Here is a 19,371-nt window from a genome sequence, read left to right on the forward strand (position 1 = left end):
ACAAGTGGCAGGGTGCAGGGGTAAAGTTCAACTGACTATAATTATCGCTGGACGCACACACACACACGCTCAAATATTTCCAAAACTAGAGACACCAGAAATCTTCTGTTTCACTTGTGAGATTAGAAAAAAATGCGCCAGCAACATTTTAAACAGATAAAAAAGGTCAGAACCTTTCCATTTATTTATTTTTATAAAGATCATAAATTATCTAATAAAATATATATTGCTATATCATTAAATATACAAAACATTCCAAAAAATCTTCAATAAATAATTTAAATAAAATCTATATTGTGCAGTAAACGCTTAGAAAGTTTGTTTTTAAAAAAAGAATACTTGGTACAAGTAGATGTATATTATGTAATATTGAAAATGGGGTGTTTCTCCCTGACTGCACTTGGATCACGAGAGTTTCCAACCTGTGCATTTTTAAGAAGGTGATTCACAGTTTTTGCTACAACAATATCCCATCCTGCAGGAATCCAGAACCCTCCACCCCCCCTTCCCCTCTCGTCACCAGCAAAAGGTAGTCAGTGGAATATAGGAGGCAGGTTCTTCACCCCTTATTGCCTGCCCCACATTTCGATAGGGTCGCAACTGGTCCGGTTGCGGTCCCAAACCTCCACTTTTCTCTCTGTCCCTCCGCCCTCCCAACGCCCTCGACTATCAAAAAACCTGCCTTGAATGAAGACCCGAGGAAAGACAACTGTAACCAGTTCTTGGCTTATAAGGTGAAACTGGAGGAAGGGGCAGCGCCCACTTTGCCAGTCTCCAAGCAGAATTAAAACAGAAACACCAAATGAACATTGTCCCCCAGGCACACGTTTTCACTCGTCTGACACGGAGATCCTGCTGAAGATGGGGAGGCGCCTGTTCTGGTCGAAGATGGGAGATTCAGAGCCACTGCTGCTGTAGTCCTCCTGGTCAGAGAGAGAGTCTGCATAGGGGCTCCTGAAGGACATGTCTGCTTGAGGCTGGGCCGCAGGCTTCAGGTGCTTGTGGCAGCTGGAGCAGGTGAGCTTCATGACCCGGGCGAATTCCTGGCTGACGGCCTCTCGCAGCGAGTCCCAGTCGGGGAGGTCAGAGCACGGCGGCGGCGAGAGGGAGAGAGAGCCTCGGGAGCCCGGGCAGAGCCCCACCAGGCCGTCCGAGGAGAAGCCCGAGAAGCTGGTGCTCTGGCGGAGGCGGGGGCGGGCTGACAGCGGGCGGGATGCCCGCTCCTCCTCCGGGTTGTGAACGAAATGGCAGCGGGCACCGTAGGGACAAATGCCGCAGGAGTGGAAGGTGCGGCAGAGCTCGGTCTTGTACTTGGGGTGGCGGCTGAGGATCCGGAGCTCCCCCAGGCCGTGGGCGAACTGGCACTTGTCCCCGTAGCGGCAGATACCGCTCTCCTGGAAGGGCCGGCACAGCTCGGTCTTGTAGCGGGGGCTCGGCTGCTGCTGCTGTTGCTGGGCGGGGGGCCTGTCAGAAGCCCCCATGGCGGATTTGCTAAATTCCTCCAGCGAGTTCCCATGACTTAGGCAGCGTCCCAGACCCGGGGGGCAGGAGCTGTCGCCTGGGGCAAGGGCTTGGCACCTCCCTGGGGGCACCAAGCTGGTTGAGTGTCTGCGGAATCCTGCTGGGGGCTTGACCGTTCGATAGTCCAGTCCGAGTTGAATAGGGCTCAGGTCATCCGAGTCCAGGAAGCTCAACTAGAGGAAGAGAAAGAGAGGAAAGAATCAGAAACAAGGTCCAAAAACACCACCGAGGGGGGGGGGGGGGAAGATAATTCCAAATCCCTGCCTCACTGCCCCCTTCTTGGACCCCCTCACTCCCCCTTCCTGGGATCAACCTCTCCCCAAAAAGTTGTGGATTTGCAATCACTGTAGAAATTTGGGCAAACAACCACCCACGAAGTTAACCCACTGAGGGAAAGCCAGACATAAAAAGACCCCAAACACTTTTGTCTACCCTCACCTAATCCGGCAGTGCAGAAGGAGGCCATTCGCCCCATCAAGCCTGCACCGACCCTCCGAAAGAGCACCCTAACTCGGCTCAAACCCCCACCCCTGTAACCCCACCTAGCCTTTGGACACGAAGGGGGGGGGGGGGAATTTAGCGCCGCCAAATCCACCTAACCTGCACATCTTTTCTGTCGGAGGAAACCCACGCAGACACGGGGAGAGCGTGCAGACTCCGCACAGACAGTGACCCAAGCCGGGGAATCGAACCCAGGTCCCTGGCGCTGTGAAGCAACAGTGCTCACCAGTGCTGGTATATTTCAAAAGATAAATATTTATCTCCCCATTTAATCGCCCAATTCACAGCAAAGGAAACAGCGAATCGAAAGAAGCGGCGGTTTGTGGGATCTTGCTGTGCACACTCAGTCACTCACCCCGGACACCAGCTCGCACAAATCCTTCAAGCCGCTCATTGCTGCCTCTGCACACACAGCTCTGCACACACAGTTCCTCTGCACACACAGTTCCTCTGCACACTGCTGCAGCCACCCTGCCCGCTCCGCCTTTTATCCCGGCGGGGCGGGGCGGGGAACTCGCCCGCAGCCCGCCCGCTCTGACGCACAACAGCAGCCGGGAACACGGGGCAGTGAGTCACCGGCGGGCAGGGAGCCGGGGAGAGGCCGCCGGAGGGCGGCAGAGGGTCAGCGGCCCGGCCCGGGGGGGGGGGGGAGAAAGGGGCACAGAGCTGGGAGGGGGCACATGGAAATACAGAGTGGGGGGCAGAGGTGGAGGGGGGCACATAGCTGGGGGGGCACAGAGCTGGGGGGGCACAGAGCTGGGGGGGGCAATACAGAGCTGGGAGGGGGCACATGGAAATACAGAGTGGGGGGCAGAGGTGGAGGGGGGCACATAGCTGGGGGGGGCACAGAGCTGGGGGGGCACAGAGCTGGGGGGGCAATACAGAGCTGGGAGGGGGCACATGGAAATACAGAGTGGGGGGCAGAGGTGGAGGGGGGCACATAGCTGGGGGGGCACAGAGCTGGGGGGGCACAGAGCTGGGGGGGGCAATACAGAGCTGGGAGGGGGCACATGGAAATACAGAGTGGGGGGCAGAGGTGGAGGGGGGCACATAGCTGGGGGGGGGAATACAGAGCTGGGAGGGGGGCACAGAGCTGGGGGGGGGGGCACAGAGCTGGGGGACACAGAGCTGAAGGGGGGGGGGAAATACAGAGCTAGGGGGCACAGAGCTGGGGGAGGGCACAGAGCCCGGGGAGGAGGGCACAGAGTCCAGGACAGAGGGGGGCATAGAGCCCGGGGAGGGGGCGCACAGAACCCGGAGGAGTGGGCGGGGGCACAGAGCCCTGGGGAGGAAGGGGCACAGAGCCCGGGGGGGAGGGGCACAGAGCCCGGGGAGGGGGGCACAGAACCGTGGGAGGGGGGGGGGGGGTCACAGAGCTCTCCCCACTCCGTCTCTCTCAGTTCCAATCACTGTGACACTGATCAATGATCAAATTAACACAATAAAATCTCCAAAGTAAACAAGTTGAAACTTACCCAATTAAAATGTTGTAGAATTTGGTTCGTCATGTCTCTTCCTTTTGTGTTTGTTCATCCCTCTCTCCCTCTCCCCTTCTCCAGGAGTGTCGTCCCCTCTCTCATGTCTGTCTCCACGAGTAGGTTTCTGTATGTGGGTAAATGTGTTCAATAACTTCACAGTTATCTCCGTGTGCGTGACCTTGTGTGTCATTATATCTGTTTCTATTTGTGTGTGTGCATGTTCCTGGCCATCTGTGTAGGTTTCTCATGTGGTTCTGTCGCTGTGTCCCTCTCTCTGTCTCCATCTCCCCGTTGTGTGAAGCGGTTTATGTATCTGTGGGTCGCTAACTGTGTAAAGTGATCTCAGGCATCAGAGAGTACAGGAGGAGGTCCAGTCCTGCGTGTCGGATATGTTCCACGGATGGAAGGGAGCCTGGTCTCGAGGGGATGCAGCGGAGAGAGGGGTTAATATGAGTGGGGCAAAGGGATATCGCAGGGCAGAGCCACGGTCCACAGCACCTTCAGGCAGAAGTGTCAAGTGGATGATGCTTCTCGGCCTCCTGAAATCGCCACCATCTCACAGAAGCCAGACTTCAAACAATTCGATTCGCTCCAGATGATGTTAAGTAATGGCTGAAGGCTGTGTTACTGCAAAGGCTATGGGGCCCTGAAAACATTCCCCCAATAGTACTGATGGGTGGCACAGTGGTCAGCACTGTTGCTTCTCAGCGCCAGGCTCCCGGGTTCGACTCCCAGCTTGGGTCACTGTGCGGAGTCTGCACGTTCTCTCCGTGTCTGCGTGGGTTTCCTCCGGGTGTTCCGGTTTCCTCCCACAAGTCCTGAAAGACGTGCTTGTTGGGTGAATTGGACATTCTGAATTCCCTCTCAGTGTACCCGAACAGGCGCCGGAGAGTGGCGACTCGGGGATTTTCACACTCACTTCATTGCAGTGTTAATGTGAGCTTACTGGTGACAATAATGAAGATTATTATTATTAAGACATATGTTCCAGAACTTGCCGCACCCCTAACCAGCCACAGCACTGGCAACTCCCCACCAATATGGAAAATTGCCCAGGTGCGTCCTGCACACAAAAAAGCAGGACAAATCCAACCCAGCCGATGGCTGCCCCTTTGGGTGATCCTCCATGATCAGTGTATTGATGGAAGGCCGCTGACAGTGCTATCAATATACTCAGCAATAACCTGCTCACTGACACTCAGATTGGGTTCCGCCTGGGCCCCTCAGCTCCTGACCTCATTACAGCCTTGGTACAAACATGGACAAAGGAGTTGAATTCTAGGGTGAGGTGGTGACTGCCTTTGACATCAAGGCAGCATTCAGCCAATTCCAAAGATGTGCAGGTTAGGTGGATTGGCCATGATAAATTTTCCCTTGGTGTCCAGGGTTAGGTTACAGGGATAGGGTGGGTTGGAGCGGGGGTGGACCTGGGTACTGTGCTCTTACGGAGGGTCAGTGCAGACTTGATGGGCCAAATGGCCTCCTCTTGCATTGTCGGGATTCTATGATTGTATGAAGTGTGACATCAAGGAGCCTATAGATTCTATAGTAGTCTATAGCCCGAGTAAAATTAAAGTGAATGGGAATCAATGGGGAAGCTCCTCCGCTGGTTGGAGTCATACTTAGCACAAAGGAAGATGCTTGTGGTTGTTGGAGGTCAGTCATCTCAGACCGAGGACAATGCGGTGGGAGTTCCTCATGAGTTCCTCGGCCCAAACATCTTCAGCTCCTTCATCAGTGACCTTCCCTCCATCATAAGCTCAGAAGTGGGGATGTTCGCTGATGACTGCACAATGCCCAAAACCCCCCTCCCTGAATTTGTTCCCACACTTTGACATCATTTGCTTTCAGCAGCATTCACCCGATGTCAACGGCACCCAGCTCCAATCATTTTGTCATCGTTTGATGTCAGATCAATTATCTGGCTGTCATTCTATTTCACTTTCACTCAGAGACATATTTGGAAGTGTCAAATGATAGTTATCAACTGACGCCATTCTCACCAATTATGGGTGTCACAACAACATGTGATGATATACAGCCAAGACATTGCAGCTGATTATCTACACAGTGGGTAGGATCAACCCCCCCAACACAAAGCCCACCCCCCCCAAACCCCCACCAAACCTTTCTCTCGCCTTCTTCCCACCACACCCCTGATTCCCCTCGCCAAACCCCTTTTATTCCTCCCCCCTTCTTCCCTCTCTTTCTCCCCCTCATTCTTTCCCCTTCTCGTTCCCCCTCCCCTCTTTCCCCCCTCCCCTCCTTCCCCTCCGCTCTTTACCTCTGCCCCCTCCCCTCTTTACCCCTGCCCCCTCCCTCCTTGCTCCTTCCTTTCTCTTCCTATTCCCCCCCCCTCAACCAACTGAAGATCTGTTTACAGGTCCCGGTGGAAACCGAACGTGATGTTTTCCGGGATGACCCCTGTCCAGATTTGAAGTCGGAGCAACGGGTTACATGTTGGGAAGTCGCGGGGGGAAGGGAGGGTTTGGCAGAAGCCGGTCATGGGATGGGGGGGGGGGGTGAGGGGCGGGGGGTTCGAGGAAAAGAGACTGGAGGGAGGGGAAGAGACTGGAGGGTGGGATCTGCTGAGCGTATTTGATAGCTCTGAGTACACAAGATAACTTTGAGCGTACTGTCAAATTTGATGTCAAATTAGAATGCTTGATGTCAAATTGTAATTGACAGCATTAAGCACACTTGAAAGCGAAAATTATGATAAAATATTCATGAAGGGCTATAATAATTTTAATAATCTTTATTGTCACAAGTAGGCTTACATTAACATTGCAATGAAGTTACTGTGGAAAGCCCCTAGTCTCCACACTCTGGCATCTGTTCGGGTACACAGAGGGAGAATTCAGAATGTCCAATTCACCTAACAAGCACGTCTTTTGGGACTTGTGGGAGGAAACCGGTGCACCCAGAGGAAACCCACGTAGACGCGGGGAGAACGTGCAGACTCCGCACAGACAGTGACCCAAGGCGGGAATCGAACTTGGGACCCTGGAGCTGTGAAACAACAGTGCTAACCACTGTGCTACCGTACTGTCCATATTCACAACTCCTCAGACATTGAAGCAGTCTGGGAGGTCCTGTCAGATCCTTCGGCACGCCTGGAGTCTCACCACCACCCCCCTCCCCCGCCATCCCCACTCCGCACGCTGCCCTCAAGGTTGAGGGCGTTGGGCGAGGGCCACGTTCAAAGCTCACTGCAGCGCAGAGAATGCGAGTCGACATCCTCTGTTGTCGACTTTGGCCACGTTGTGGAGGAGACCGCGTTGTCCACCTCCGTCTGGGAACGTGCCTTTGCAAAGAAAGTCCGGAGAAAGGCTTCTGTTGGGGTTCGCTCCCGAGCGGTTCCTCAATGCAGGACTCTGTGATCCACCGGCTGTTCCCAGGGACTCAGGCCCAGATAAACACACGCCGACTGTAGCTGGAGGATCACCAGCTCGGTGAAAGACGTTCTTCAGCCTGCCCGGAACTTGTTGGCCTTCCAGTGCAAAGATCTGTCCGCGCCTGATGTGTGGCAGGCTGGCGTATTCCAAGATCCAGGACTACGTGCTGGCGAACACATTAAACTTGGGGCAACCGCGGCAGAGGTTGAATGGGGAACGGCTGATGTCTAAGGGTCTCCCCCAATTGGATAGACAGGATTGGAACCCTTGTAAAACCCCTTGAGGTGAACTCAGCAGAGAATGTTTGACATGAAATGCAGATTGGAAATATAAGTATATGGCCTCAGAATGCCATATATTGTATTGAAAGGAAGTAAACAAATTTCATGAATTAAGTATATTTTTGGCTAGAGAAAGAAAATGGCCGACGCTCAGTGCCACGCTGCTGGGGAATGCTGGCTCTCACACGAGGCATTAAACTAAGGCCCCGTCACGTGGGCGGTGAAAGGTTCCATGGTATCCTGGGCCACTTGCTCATCCCTCAGCCACCATCTCCGGAACATTATTCGGACATTTGCGACATTGCCGTTAGTGGGATCTTGCTGTGTGCCGATGCTCGCTGCAGCAGTGACCAGACACCCACCGGAAGTGGGGGCGATTTTGATCCCGCCCGCGGCGTGCGCGACGCGGGCGGGAAATTCCCACGGGGATTGGGAAATGCGAGTCCCTCCGGATAGACCGCGTTTCCCAATTCCCTCCGCTCCTCGCCCGTGACGCGCAAGGTTCACGCCTGCAAAGGGCGAGGGCCACGTTTTCATGCATTCGGGTGGTGTTAAATATTATTTTTAAAAATTAATTTAGAATATCCAATGGGTTTTTTCTCCAATGAAGGGGCAATTTAGCGCGGCCAATCCACCTCCCCTGTACATCTTTGGGTTGCGGGGGCGAAACCCTCGCAGACACGGGGGGAATGTGCAAACTCCACACGGACAGTGACCCAGGGCCGGGATCGAACCCGGGTCCTCGCAGCAGTGCTAACCACCGTGCCGCCCAGTTTTAATTATTACTAACAGGCCCCTCGCCACGTGATCCCCCTTCCTCATTAAATAAAATATACCTCACGATGGCGAGGTTCACCACAGATTTGATCAAACGAAAAATAATCGAGGGGAGGGTGGGGGCTCCAGGGGTAAGAATAACCCCCGGTGGCAGGGGGGGGGGCAATTAAACATGCCTGGGCACTGTCCCCGCTGCAGATTGGCACTGCCAAATCAGCAGTGGCCAACCTGGCGGTGCCAACCTGTGCCAACGACGATTGTTGGGGCGGGCGGAAGATCCCCCGATACCTCCATGATGAGGGCTGGGGGCCGTTAAGCGGTACGATGATCCTTTTAAAGATGGTGCCCTGATCTTGCTCAATCCTTGGAGAGAAACCTGATCTGTGCGACTGGAGAGTGACACGCCAGTTTTCAATCTGAACCTGACACAGTGCCAAGTTCCGGACAGTTCCAACCCTTTATTTTTGTCTCTCCTGAGTGATTCAGGGCTCTCCGCTGGCACTGACACCTGAAGGTGATGAGGTCATATGTCTTTCCTGAATTAAATATGTGGGAAAATCCCAAGTAGGAATTTGAGCTATAAGCACGGCCCCAACTCAACCATAAGCCCAGATAGAGTTCACTGTGTTGGATTTGGCTGCATCCGTTTTCCTCTTATGGAGGTTCAAGTGCTGGTGTCAGGGTCGGCCTGCTAACCCACTCAGCTCTCGGTGAATCACCAGCTCTGTAATCAGTCCCCAATCCTGGGCGTTGAGCTCGGGGCAGGATCAACGCCCTCTTCTGAGCACAGAATGCGAGTTGGCGTCCTCTGCTGTTGCCTTTGGCTGCCCCATAGGGACTCTTTCCGACAGAGACAAAGAGACAGGAGTGTGGGGGTGGGGTGGGGGGGGGGGGGGGGATCCTGGAATAGGGGTGTAGTGGGGGTGGTTGTTCGTTGAGCAGTATCAAGAGCGGTGTGTGCACCAGACCAGACAGAGAGTAACTAAACCACACCAGAGGTAAAGCTCCCTCTACGCCAGTGGTACGTCTGAACCCCGACAGTGCAGAAGGAGGCCATTCGGCCCATCGTACAGACTCTCTGAAAGAGCACCCTACCCAGGCCCACGTAACACCATCAACACATTAAGGGGCAATTTAGCATGGCCAATCCACCTAACCCGCACACCTTTGGACTGTGGGAGGAAACCGGAGCACCCGGAGGAAACCCACGCAGACACGGGGAGAACGTGCAGACTCCGCACAGACAGTGACCCGAGGTCGGAATCGAACCCGGGTCACTGGTGCTGTGAGGCAGCAGTGCTAACCGCTGTGCCGTCCCCAACTGAGTGGGTAGTAGGAAATGGCCATTCGGCCCATCGAGTCTGCTCTGCCATTCAATAAGATCACGGCTGATTTGATTGTAACCTCAACCCACATTCCCGCTCCGCCACCCCCCATAATACCCCTTGACCCTCCCCTTGTTAATCAAGAATCTATCTACTCTTGGCACACAAAAATATTCAGTGACCCTACCTCCACCCCTCTCTGGGGAAGAGTGTTCCAAAGACTCACTGCCCCGTGAGAGAGGGGAGACCCCTTATTTTTAAACCCATGTCCCCTGGTTCTAGTCTTTCCCCCAAGAGGAAACTTCCTCTCGGCCTGCACCCTGTCAAGTCCCCTCAGGATTCTAAATGACAGGGCAGCACGGTGGCACAGTGGGTTAGCACTGCTGCCTCACGGCGCCGAGGTCCCAGGTTCGATCCCGGCCCTGGGTCACTGTCCGTGTGGAGTTTGCACATTCTCCCCGTGTCTGCGTGGGTTTCGCCCCCACAACCCAAAAATGTGCAGGGTTGATGGATTGGCCGCGCTAAATTGCCCCTTAATTGGAACAATGAATTGGGTACTCTAAATTAAAAAAAAAAGGATTCTAAATGACTCAGTAAGGTCATCCCTCATTCTCTGAAACTCCATCAGATACAGGCCCATCCTGTCCGGCCTTTCCTTGTAGGGTGACAGCACCCTACCGCACCCCCTCCCCCCTCCCCCCGCTATTCTAGGTACTAGTCGAGTACTGTACTGTGAAGAGGCATGCAAAAGGACAGTAAAGGAGTTACAGGTTACGAGAGTGAGGTCAAAAGAGAAAGGCTAAAAAGAGAGGATTTAAAAATAAGCATCGGTTTATATTGGGTGTGGGAGGTCACGAACAATTTATTTTCTATTCATAGAATCCCCAACAGTGCAAAAGGAGTCCATTCGGCCCATCGAGTCTGCACTGACCCTCTGAAAGAGCGCCCTACCTAGGCCCAATCCACCTGCCCTATTCCCACCACCCCACCTAACCCGCACATCTTTGGACTGTGGGAGGAAACCGGAGCACCCGGAGGAAACCCACGCAGACTCCGCACAGACAGTCACCCGAGGTCGGAATCGAACCCGGGTCTCTGACGCTGTGAAGCAGCAGTGCTAACCACTGTGCCATCGTGACACCCTTATCCGTACTACATCCTTAAATGCTCTTGACGGAACAGTCTACATCCTATAAAAAGCGAAGAGGAAATTGCTTAGATAATCTGGAAAGAGAAATCGTCAAATAATGCAGTGCACAGACAATGGAAAATAGTTAAGGAGCTGGCCGGGGTTACACACTGGGTTTGTTTTAAGATTGTTTAAAGGAAGGTGCAGTTATGTCCTTGAGTGAGTAGAGGATTTTTTTTTAACCCCGAAAATAAGCTGGGCCGCATGCGTTCGTGATGATATGAACGTGAGTCTTTCTTTCCCCTGCCGATTCTTCATGGCTCTGTTCGCCTGCTGCTTTCGGATTGCCCATACTGTTCTTAAAATGCAAGGCGGCGGCAAAAAATGCATTTGTGTAGCACCTTTAACGGGTGGAGCTGCCCAAGGTGCTTCACAGGAGCGCTGGCAAACCAAACAGGGCACTGAGGCACACAAGGAGATGTGCTGGTGGTCAGCCCTAAAGTGTGCTCAGAGAGGTAGCCGTCGAGGACAAAGTGAGATACAGAGACGGAGAGGAGTAGGAGCTCCCTACTTGGCCCCATTCCCCTGTCCATTCCCCAGAGCCTATTAAGTATTTCCTTTTGCAATACTCATCCAAATCCCTTATGTCCCCGTTTCCATGGTTTCCACACCAACCGATCCAACTGTTAACAAAAGAAAATTTCTCTCCACCTCTCCCTCTTGAAGTTTTGCACCATGACTTATACTTTTTAAGTGGTGATTCATTGACAAGTGACGTTTGGGCCACAGGCGGATCAGCTGCAACATGGTCTAGTGGCGGAGAGGTTTGATGGGCCGAATGGGCTACTACGGCTCCATTGGGTTGCGTAACCTTTTGAAAAAAAATTAGAATACGCAATTCCTTTTTTTTCCAGTTAAGGGGAAATTTAGCGGGGCCAATCCACCTGCATATCGTTGGGTTGTGGGGGTGAGCCCCATGCAGACACGGATGAATATCTGCTTGAGAGGAGAGAGATGCAGAGTTCAATAGCAGCAGAGTCGGAAGAATTGATTGGCTCCTTCAAAGACCCACCACAGAATTGAGGGACCGAATGGCCTTCTTCCACATTGTAGTCGTCTAAGGATTTTTCCTTTTAGTTTTGAATAGATCTCCTCATTATTTGACCTCATCTTCATGAGCAGCTTCAATGTCAGGTGTCTGGAGCGTGCACAGTACTTTTTTAAAAGTTTCCCAATTAAGGGGCAATTTAGCGTGGCCAATCCACCTACCCAGCACATCTTTTTGGGTTGTGGGAGTAATACCCACGCAGACACGGGGAGAATGTGCAACCTCCACACTGACAGTGACCCAGGGCCAGGATCGAATCCGGGTCCTGGGCGCCATGAGGCAGCAGTGCTAACCACTCTACCACTCAAGTGTGCACAGTCCTGTTGCAAAATACAAATTGTAAGGTGAGTGATATCAAGAGTGGAGTGTGCATCAACCAGGCCGAGAGTAACTAAACCAGACCGAGAGTAACTAAACCAGACCGAGAGTAACTACACCAGAATCGGAGTAACTAAACCAGACTAAGAGTAACTAAACCAGACCGAGAGTAACTGAACCAGACCGAGAGTAACTGAACCAGACCGAGAGTAACTGAACCAGACCGAGAGTAACTAAATGAGTCCGAGAGTAACTACAACAGAATCGGAGTAACTAAACCAGACTAAAAGTAACAAAGCTAAACCAATAGTAACTAAACCAGACGAGTGTAATTAAACCAGACCGAGAGTAACTAAACCGGACCGAGAGTAACTAAACCGGACCGAGAGTAACTAAACCAGACCAAGAATAACTAAACCAGACCGAAGGTAACTAAAGCAGACCAAGAGTAACTAAACCAGACTGAGAGTAACTAAACCGGACCGAGAGTAACTAAACCAGACTGAGAGTAACTAAACCAGACTGAGAGTAACTAAAATAGACCAAAAGTAACTAAGCCAGACCAAGAGTAACTAAACCAGACCTGGAGAAACTAAACCAGATCGAGAATAACTAAACCAGACCGAGAGTGACTAAACCAGACTGAGAGTAACTAAACCAGACTGAGAGTAACTAAACCAGACTGAGTGTAACTAAACCACACCGAGAGTAACTAAGCCAGTATGTGAATAATTACTGGACTGGGAGTATCTAAACCAGACCAGTGTAACTAAGCCAGACCAGGAATAACTAAACAAGACTGGGAATAACGAACCCAGACCATGAGTAACTAAACCAGACCTGGAGTAACTAAACCAGACCTGGAGAAACTAAACCAGACCGAGAGTAACTAAACAAGACTGAGAGTAACTAAATCACACCGAGAGAAACTAAACCAGACTGAGAGTAACTAAACCAGACCGAGAGTAACTAAACCCGACCGAGAGTAACTAAACCAGACCGAGAGTAACTAAACCAGACCGAGAGTAACTAAACCAGACGAGTGTAACTAAACCAGACTGAGAGTAACTAAACCAGACCGAGAGTAACTAAACCCGACCGAGAGTAACTAAACCAGACCGAGAGTAACTAAACCAGACCGAGAGTAACTAAATCACACCGAGAGAAACTAAACCAGACTGAGAGTAACTAAACCAGACTGAGAGTAACTAAACAAGACTGGGAATAACTAAACCGGACCGAGAGTAACTAAACCGGACCGAGAGTAACTAAACCAGACCGAGGGTAACTAAACCAGACCGAGAGTAACTAAACCAGACGAAGAGTAACTAAACCAGACTGAGAGTAACTAAACCAGACTGAGAGTAACTAAACCAGACCGAGAGTAACTAAACCAGACGAAGAGTAACTAAACCAGACTGAGAGTAACTAAACCAGACGAAGAGTAACTAAACCAGACCGAGAGAAACTAAACCAGACGAAGAGTAACTAAACCAGACTGAGAGTAACTAAACCAGACGAAGAGTAACTAAACCAGACCGAGAGTAACTAAACCAGACGAAGAGTAACTAAACCAGACTGAGAGTAACTAAACCAGACGAAGAGTAACTAAACCAGACTGAGAGTAACTAAACCAGACGAAGAGTAACTAAACCAGACTGAGAGTAACTAAACCAGACGAAGAGTAACTAAACCAGACTGAGAGTAACTAAACCAGACCGAGAGTAACTAAACCAGACGAAGAGTAACTAAACCAGACTGAGAGTAACTAAACCAGACGAAGAGTAACTAAACCAGACCGAGAGAAACTAAACCAGACGAAGAGTAACTAAACCAGACTGAGAGTAACTAAACCAGACGAAGAGTAACTAAACCAGACCGAGAGTAACTAAACCAGACGAAGAGTAACTAAACCAGACTGAGAGTAACTAAACCAGACGAAGAGTAACTAAACCAGACTGAGAGTAACTAAACCAGACGAAGAGTAACTAAACCAGACTGAGAGTAACTAAACCAGACGAAGAGTAACTAAACCAGACTGAGAGTAACTAAACCAGACCTGGAGAAACTAAACCAGACGAAGAGTAACTAAACAAGACCGAGAGTAACTAAACCAGACTGAGAGTAACTAAACCAGACGAAGAGTAACTAAACAAGACCGAGAGTAACTAAACCCGACCGAGAGTAACTAAACCAGACCGAGAGTAACTAAACCAGACCGAGAGTAACTAAACCAGACCGAGAGAAACTAAACCAGACTGAGAGTAACTAAACCAGACTGAGAGTAACTAAACCAGACCGAGAGTAACTAAACCAGACTGAGAGTAACTAAACCGGACCGAGAGTAACTAAACCAGACCGAGGGTAACTAAACCAGACCGAGAGTAACTAAACCAGACGAAGAGTAACTAAACCAGACTGAGAGTAACTAAACCAGACCGAGAGTAACTAAACCAGACGAAGAGTAACTAAACCAGACCGAGAGAAACTAAACCAGACGAAGAGTAACTAAACCAGACTGAGAGTAACTAAACCAGACTGAGAGTAACTAAACAAGACCGAGAGTAACTAAACCAGACGAAGAGTAACTAAACCAGACTGAGAGTAACTAAACCAGACGAAGAGTAACTAAACCAGACCGAGAGCAACTAAACCAGACGAAGAGTAACTAAACCAGACTGAGAGTAACTAAACCAGACCAAGAGAAACTAAACCAGACCGAGAGTGACTAAACCAGACTGAGAGTAACTAAACCAGACGAAGAGTAACTAAACCAGACTGAGAGTAACTAAACCAGACGAAGAGTAACTAAACCAGACTGAGAGTAACTAAACCAGACGAAGAGTAACTAAACCAGACTGAGAGTAACTAAACCAGACGAAGAGTAACTAAACCAGACTGAGAGTAACTAAACCAGACCAAGAGAAACTAAACCAGACCGAGAGTGACTAAACCAGACTGAGAGTAACTAAACCAGACGAAGAGTAACTAAACAAGACCAAGAGTAACTAAACCAGACCGAGAGTAACTAAACCAGACGAAGAGTAACTAAACCAGACCGAGAGTAACTAAACCAGACTGAGAGTAACTAAACCAGACTGAGAGTAACTAAACCAGACCAAGAGAAACTAAACAAGACCGAGAGTAACTAAACCAGACCAAGAGTAACTAAACCAGACGAAGAGTAACTAAACCAGACCGAGAGTAACTAAACCAGACCGAGAGTAACTAAACCAGACTGAGAGTAACTAAACCAGACTGAGAGTAACTAAACCAGACGAAGAGTAACTAAACAAGACCAAGAGTAACTAAACCAGACTGAGAGTAACTAAACCAGACTGAGAGTAACTAAACCAGACGAAGAGTAACTAAACAAGACCAAGAGTAACTAAACCAGACCGAGAGTAACTAAACCAGACGAAGAGTAACTAAACCAGACCGAGAGTAACTAAACCAGACTGAGAGTAACTAAACCAGACTGAGAGTAACTAAACCAGACCAAGAGAAACTAAACAAGACCGAGAGTAACTAAACCAGACCAAGAGTAACTAAACCAGACGAAGAGTAACTAAACCAGACCGAGAGTAACTAAACCAGACCGAGAGTAACTAAACCAGACTGAGAGTAACTAAACCAGACTGAGAGTAACTAAACAAGACCGAGAGTAACTAAACAAGACCGAGAGAAATTAAACCAGACTGAGAGTAATTAAACCAGACCTGGAGTAACTAAACCAGACGAAGAGTAACTAAACCAGACCAAGTGTAACTAAACGAGACCGAGTGTAACTACACCAGAATCGGAGTAACTGAACCAGACTAAGAGTAACTAAACCAGACCAAGCGTAACTGTAACTAAACCAGACTGAGAGTAACTAAACCAGAATGAGTGTAACTGAACCAGACCGAGAGTGACTAAGCCAGACCGAGGGTAACAAAACAAGACAGAGTAACTAAACCAGACTGAGCGTAACTATACCAGACTGAGAGTAACTAAGCCAGACCAATGGTAACAAACCAGACCAAGCGTACCTAAACCAGTCTGAGAGTAACTAAACCAGATCGAGAGTAACTAAGCCAGACCAAGGGTAACAAAACCAGACTGAGAGTAACTAAACCAGACTGGGAGTAACTTAACAAGACAAAAGTAACTAACCAGACTGAGAGTAACTAAATAAGACTGAGAGTAACTAAACCAGCCCAAGAGTAACTGAGCCAGGCCAAGGGTAACAAAACCAGACTTAGGGTAACTAAACCAGACCGAGACTAACTAAACCAGACTGAGAGTAACTAAACCAGACCAAGTGTAACTAAACCAGACCGAGAGTGACTAAGCCAGACCTGGGGTAACTAAGCCAGACCGAGAGTAACTAAACCAGACCAAGTGTAACTAAACCAGACCGAGAGTGACTAAGCCAGACCTGGGGTAACTAAGCCAGACCGAGGGTAACTAAACCAGACCGAGAGTAACTAAGCCAGACCGAGAGTAACTAAACTAGACTGAGGGTAACTAAACTAGACTAAGAGTAACTAAACCAGACCGAGAGTAACTAAACCAGACCAAGAGTAACTAAACTAAACCAGACTGAGAGTAACTAAACTAAGCCAGACCGAGAGTAACTAAACCAGACCTGGAGAAACTAAACCAGATCGAGAATAACTAAACCAGACCAAGAGTGACTAAACCAGACTTAGTGTAACTAAACCACACCGAGAGTAACTAAGCCAGTATGTGAATAATTACTGGACTGGGAGTAACTAAACCAGGCCAGTGTAACTAAGCCAGACCAGGAATAACTAAACAAGACTGGGAATAACGAACCCAGACCATGAGTAACTAAATCAGACTGAGAGTAACTAAACCAGACCTGGAGAAACTAAACCAGATCGAGAATAACTAAATCACACCGAGAGAAACTAAACCAGACCGAGAGTAACTAAACCAGACCGAGAGTAACTAAACCAGACTGAGAGTAACTAAACCAGACCGAGAGTAACTAAACCAGACGAAGAGTAACTAAACCAGACTGAGAGTAACTAAACAAGACCGAGAGTAACTAAACCAGACTGAGAGTAACTAAACCAGACGAAGAGTAACTAAACCAGACTGAGAGTAACTAAACAAGACCGAGAGTAACTAAACCAGACCGAGAGTAACTAAACAAGACCGAGAGTAACTAAACCAGACTGAGAGTAACTAAACAAGACCGAGAGTAACTAAACCAGACTGAGAGTAACTAAACCAGACGAAGAGTAACTAAACCAGACTGAGAGTAACTAAACAAGACCGAGAGTAACTAAACCAGACCGAGAGTAACTAAACAAGACCGAGAGTAACTAAACCAGACTGAGAGTAACTAAACCAGACCGAGAGTAACTGAGCCAGACCGAGAGTAACTAAACAAGACTGAGAGTAACTAAACCAGACCGAGAGTAATTAAACCAAACCTGGAGTAACTAAACCAGACGAAGAGTAACTGAACCAGACCGAGAGTAACTAAACCAGACCAAGTGTAACTAAACAAGACCGAGTGTAACTACACCAGAATCGGAGTAACTAAACCAGACTAAGAGTAACTAAACCAGAATGAGTGTAACTGAACCAGACCGAGAGTGACTAAGCCAGACCGAGGGTAACAAAACAAGACTGAGAGTAACTAAACCAGACTGAGCGTAACTATACCAGACTGAGAGTAACTAAGCCAGACCAATGGTAACTAAACCAGACCAAGCGTACCTAAACCAGTCCGAGAGTAACTAAACCAGACTGAGAGTAACTAAACCAGATCGAGAGTAACTAAGCCAGACCAAGGGTAACAAAACCAGACTGAGAGTAACTAAACCAGACTGGGAGTAACTTAACAAGACAAAAGTAACTAACCAGGCTGAGAGTAACTAAATAAGGCTGTGAGTAACTAAACCAGCCCAAGAGTAACTGAGCCAGGCCAAGGGTAACAAAACCAGACTTAGGGTAGCTAAACCAGACCGAGACTAACTAAACCAGACTGAGAGTAACTAAACCAGACCAAGTGTAACTAAACCAGACCGAGAGTGACTAAGCCAGATCTGGGGTAACTAAGCCAGACCGAGGGTAACTAAGCCAGACCGAGAGTAACTAAACTAGACTGAGAGTAACTAAACCAGACCGAGAGTAACTAAACCAGACTGAGAGCAACTAAACCAGACCAAGAGTAACTAAACTAGACTGAAGGTAACTACACCAGACTGCGAGTAACTAAACCAGACTGAGAGTAACTAAGCCAGACTGAGGGTACCTAAACCAGACCAAGGGTAACTGAATCAGTCCGAGAGTAACTAAACCAGACCGAGAGTAACTAAACCAGACCAAGAGTAACTAAACTAGACTGAGGGTAACTAAACCAGACTGAGAGTAACTAAACCAGACCGATAGTAACTAAGCCAGACCGAGGGTAACTAAACCAGACCAAGAGTAACTAAACCAGACTGAGAGTAACTAAACCAGACTGAGTGTAACTAAGCCAGTATGAGAATCATTACTAGACTGGGAGTAACTAAACCAGACCAGTGTAACTAAGCCAGACTGAGAGTAACTAAACCAGACTGAGTGTAACTAAGCCAGTATGAGAATCATTACTAGACTGGAGTAACTAAAGTCAGACTGGGGGTAACTAAGCCAGACCAGGAATAACTAAACCAGACCGAGAGTAACTAAATCAGACCGAGAGTAAATAAACCAGACCAAGAGTAACTAAACCAGACTGAGAGTAACTAAACCAGACCAAGAGTAACTAAACCAGAATGAGAGTAACTAAACCAGACGGTGAGTAACTAAACAAAACTGAGAGCAACTAAACCAGTCCAAGCGTAACTAAACCAGACCGAGAGTAATCAAACCAGACCTGGAGAAACTAAACCAGACCGTGGGTAGCAAAACCAGACTGAGATTAACTAAAAATGACTTAGAGTAACTAAACCAGCCCACGAATAACTGAGCCAGACCAAGGGTAACTAAACCAGGCTTAGGGTAACTAAACCTGACCAAGAGTAACTAAACCAGACCAACTGTAACTAAACCAGACCGAGATTAACTAAACCAGACCAAGAATAACTAAACCAGACCGAGAGTAACTAAACCAGACTGAGAGTAACTAAACCAGACCAAGAGTAACTAAACCAGACGGATGGTAACTAAACCAGACCGAGAGTAACTAAACCAGACGGAGAGTAACTAAACCAGACCGAGTGTAACTAAACCAGACTGAGAGTAACTATACCAGACTGAGAGTAACTAAACAAGACCAAGAGTAACTAAACCAGACTGAGAGTAACTAAACCAGACTGAGAGTAACTAAACAAGACCAAGAGTAACTAAACCAGACCGAGAGTGACTAAACCAGACTGAGAGTAACTAAACCAGACCGAGAGTAACTAAACCAGACTGAGAGTAACTAAACCAGACCGAGAGTAACTAAACAAGACCAAGAGTAACTAAACCAGACTGAGAGTAACGCAACCAGACCGAGAGTAACTAAACCAGACCGAGAGTAACGAAAC

The 19,371-nt window shown here is 49.0% G+C and overlaps 2 protein-coding genes across 7 annotated transcripts in view; one reads left to right on the forward strand and one right to left on the reverse strand.

Moving 5' to 3' along the window:
• The window catches only part of LOC140402460 (acidic phospholipase A2 E-like), a 313,842-nt gene that overhangs the window by 525 nt on the left and 293,946 nt on the right, over positions 1–19,371 (forward strand). The window lies entirely within an intron of this gene.
• LOC140402458 (mRNA decay activator protein ZFP36L1-like) lies at positions 147–3,645 on the reverse strand. 2 transcript variants are annotated; one of them, XM_072490260.1, is made up of 2 exons: positions 3,498–3,645; positions 147–1,694 (listed from the first exon to the last, which is right to left on the reverse strand). In XM_072490260.1, exons 1-2 carry the CDS (start codon positions 3,528–3,530, stop codon positions 831–833), a joined length of 897 nt encoding a protein of 298 aa, XP_072346361.1. In that variant the 5' UTR covers positions 3,531–3,645; the 3' UTR covers positions 147–830. The 2 variants fall into 2 exon arrangements, with proteins under 2 accessions (XP_072346361.1, XP_072346360.1); XM_072490259.1 differs by lacking the exon at positions 3,498–3,645 and adding an exon at positions 2,378–2,477.

This window comes from Scyliorhinus torazame, chromosome 25 (assembly GCF_047496885.1).
Source record: "Scyliorhinus torazame isolate Kashiwa2021f chromosome 25, sScyTor2.1, whole genome shotgun sequence".
Taxonomy (NCBI): Eukaryota; Metazoa; Chordata; class Chondrichthyes; order Carcharhiniformes; family Scyliorhinidae; genus Scyliorhinus; species Scyliorhinus torazame.

Excerpts from the sequence above, each read along its gene's own strand:
- LOC140402458 (XM_072490259.1), bottom strand. The coding sequence starts at position 2,416 with ATGAGCGGCTTGAAGGATTTGTGCGAGCTGGTGTCCGGG. Across the intron at positions 1,695-2,377 it reads TGTGCGAGCTGGTGTCCGGG|TTGAGCTTCCTGGACTCGGA; the intron begins GTGAGTGACTGA and ends CTCTTCCTCTAG.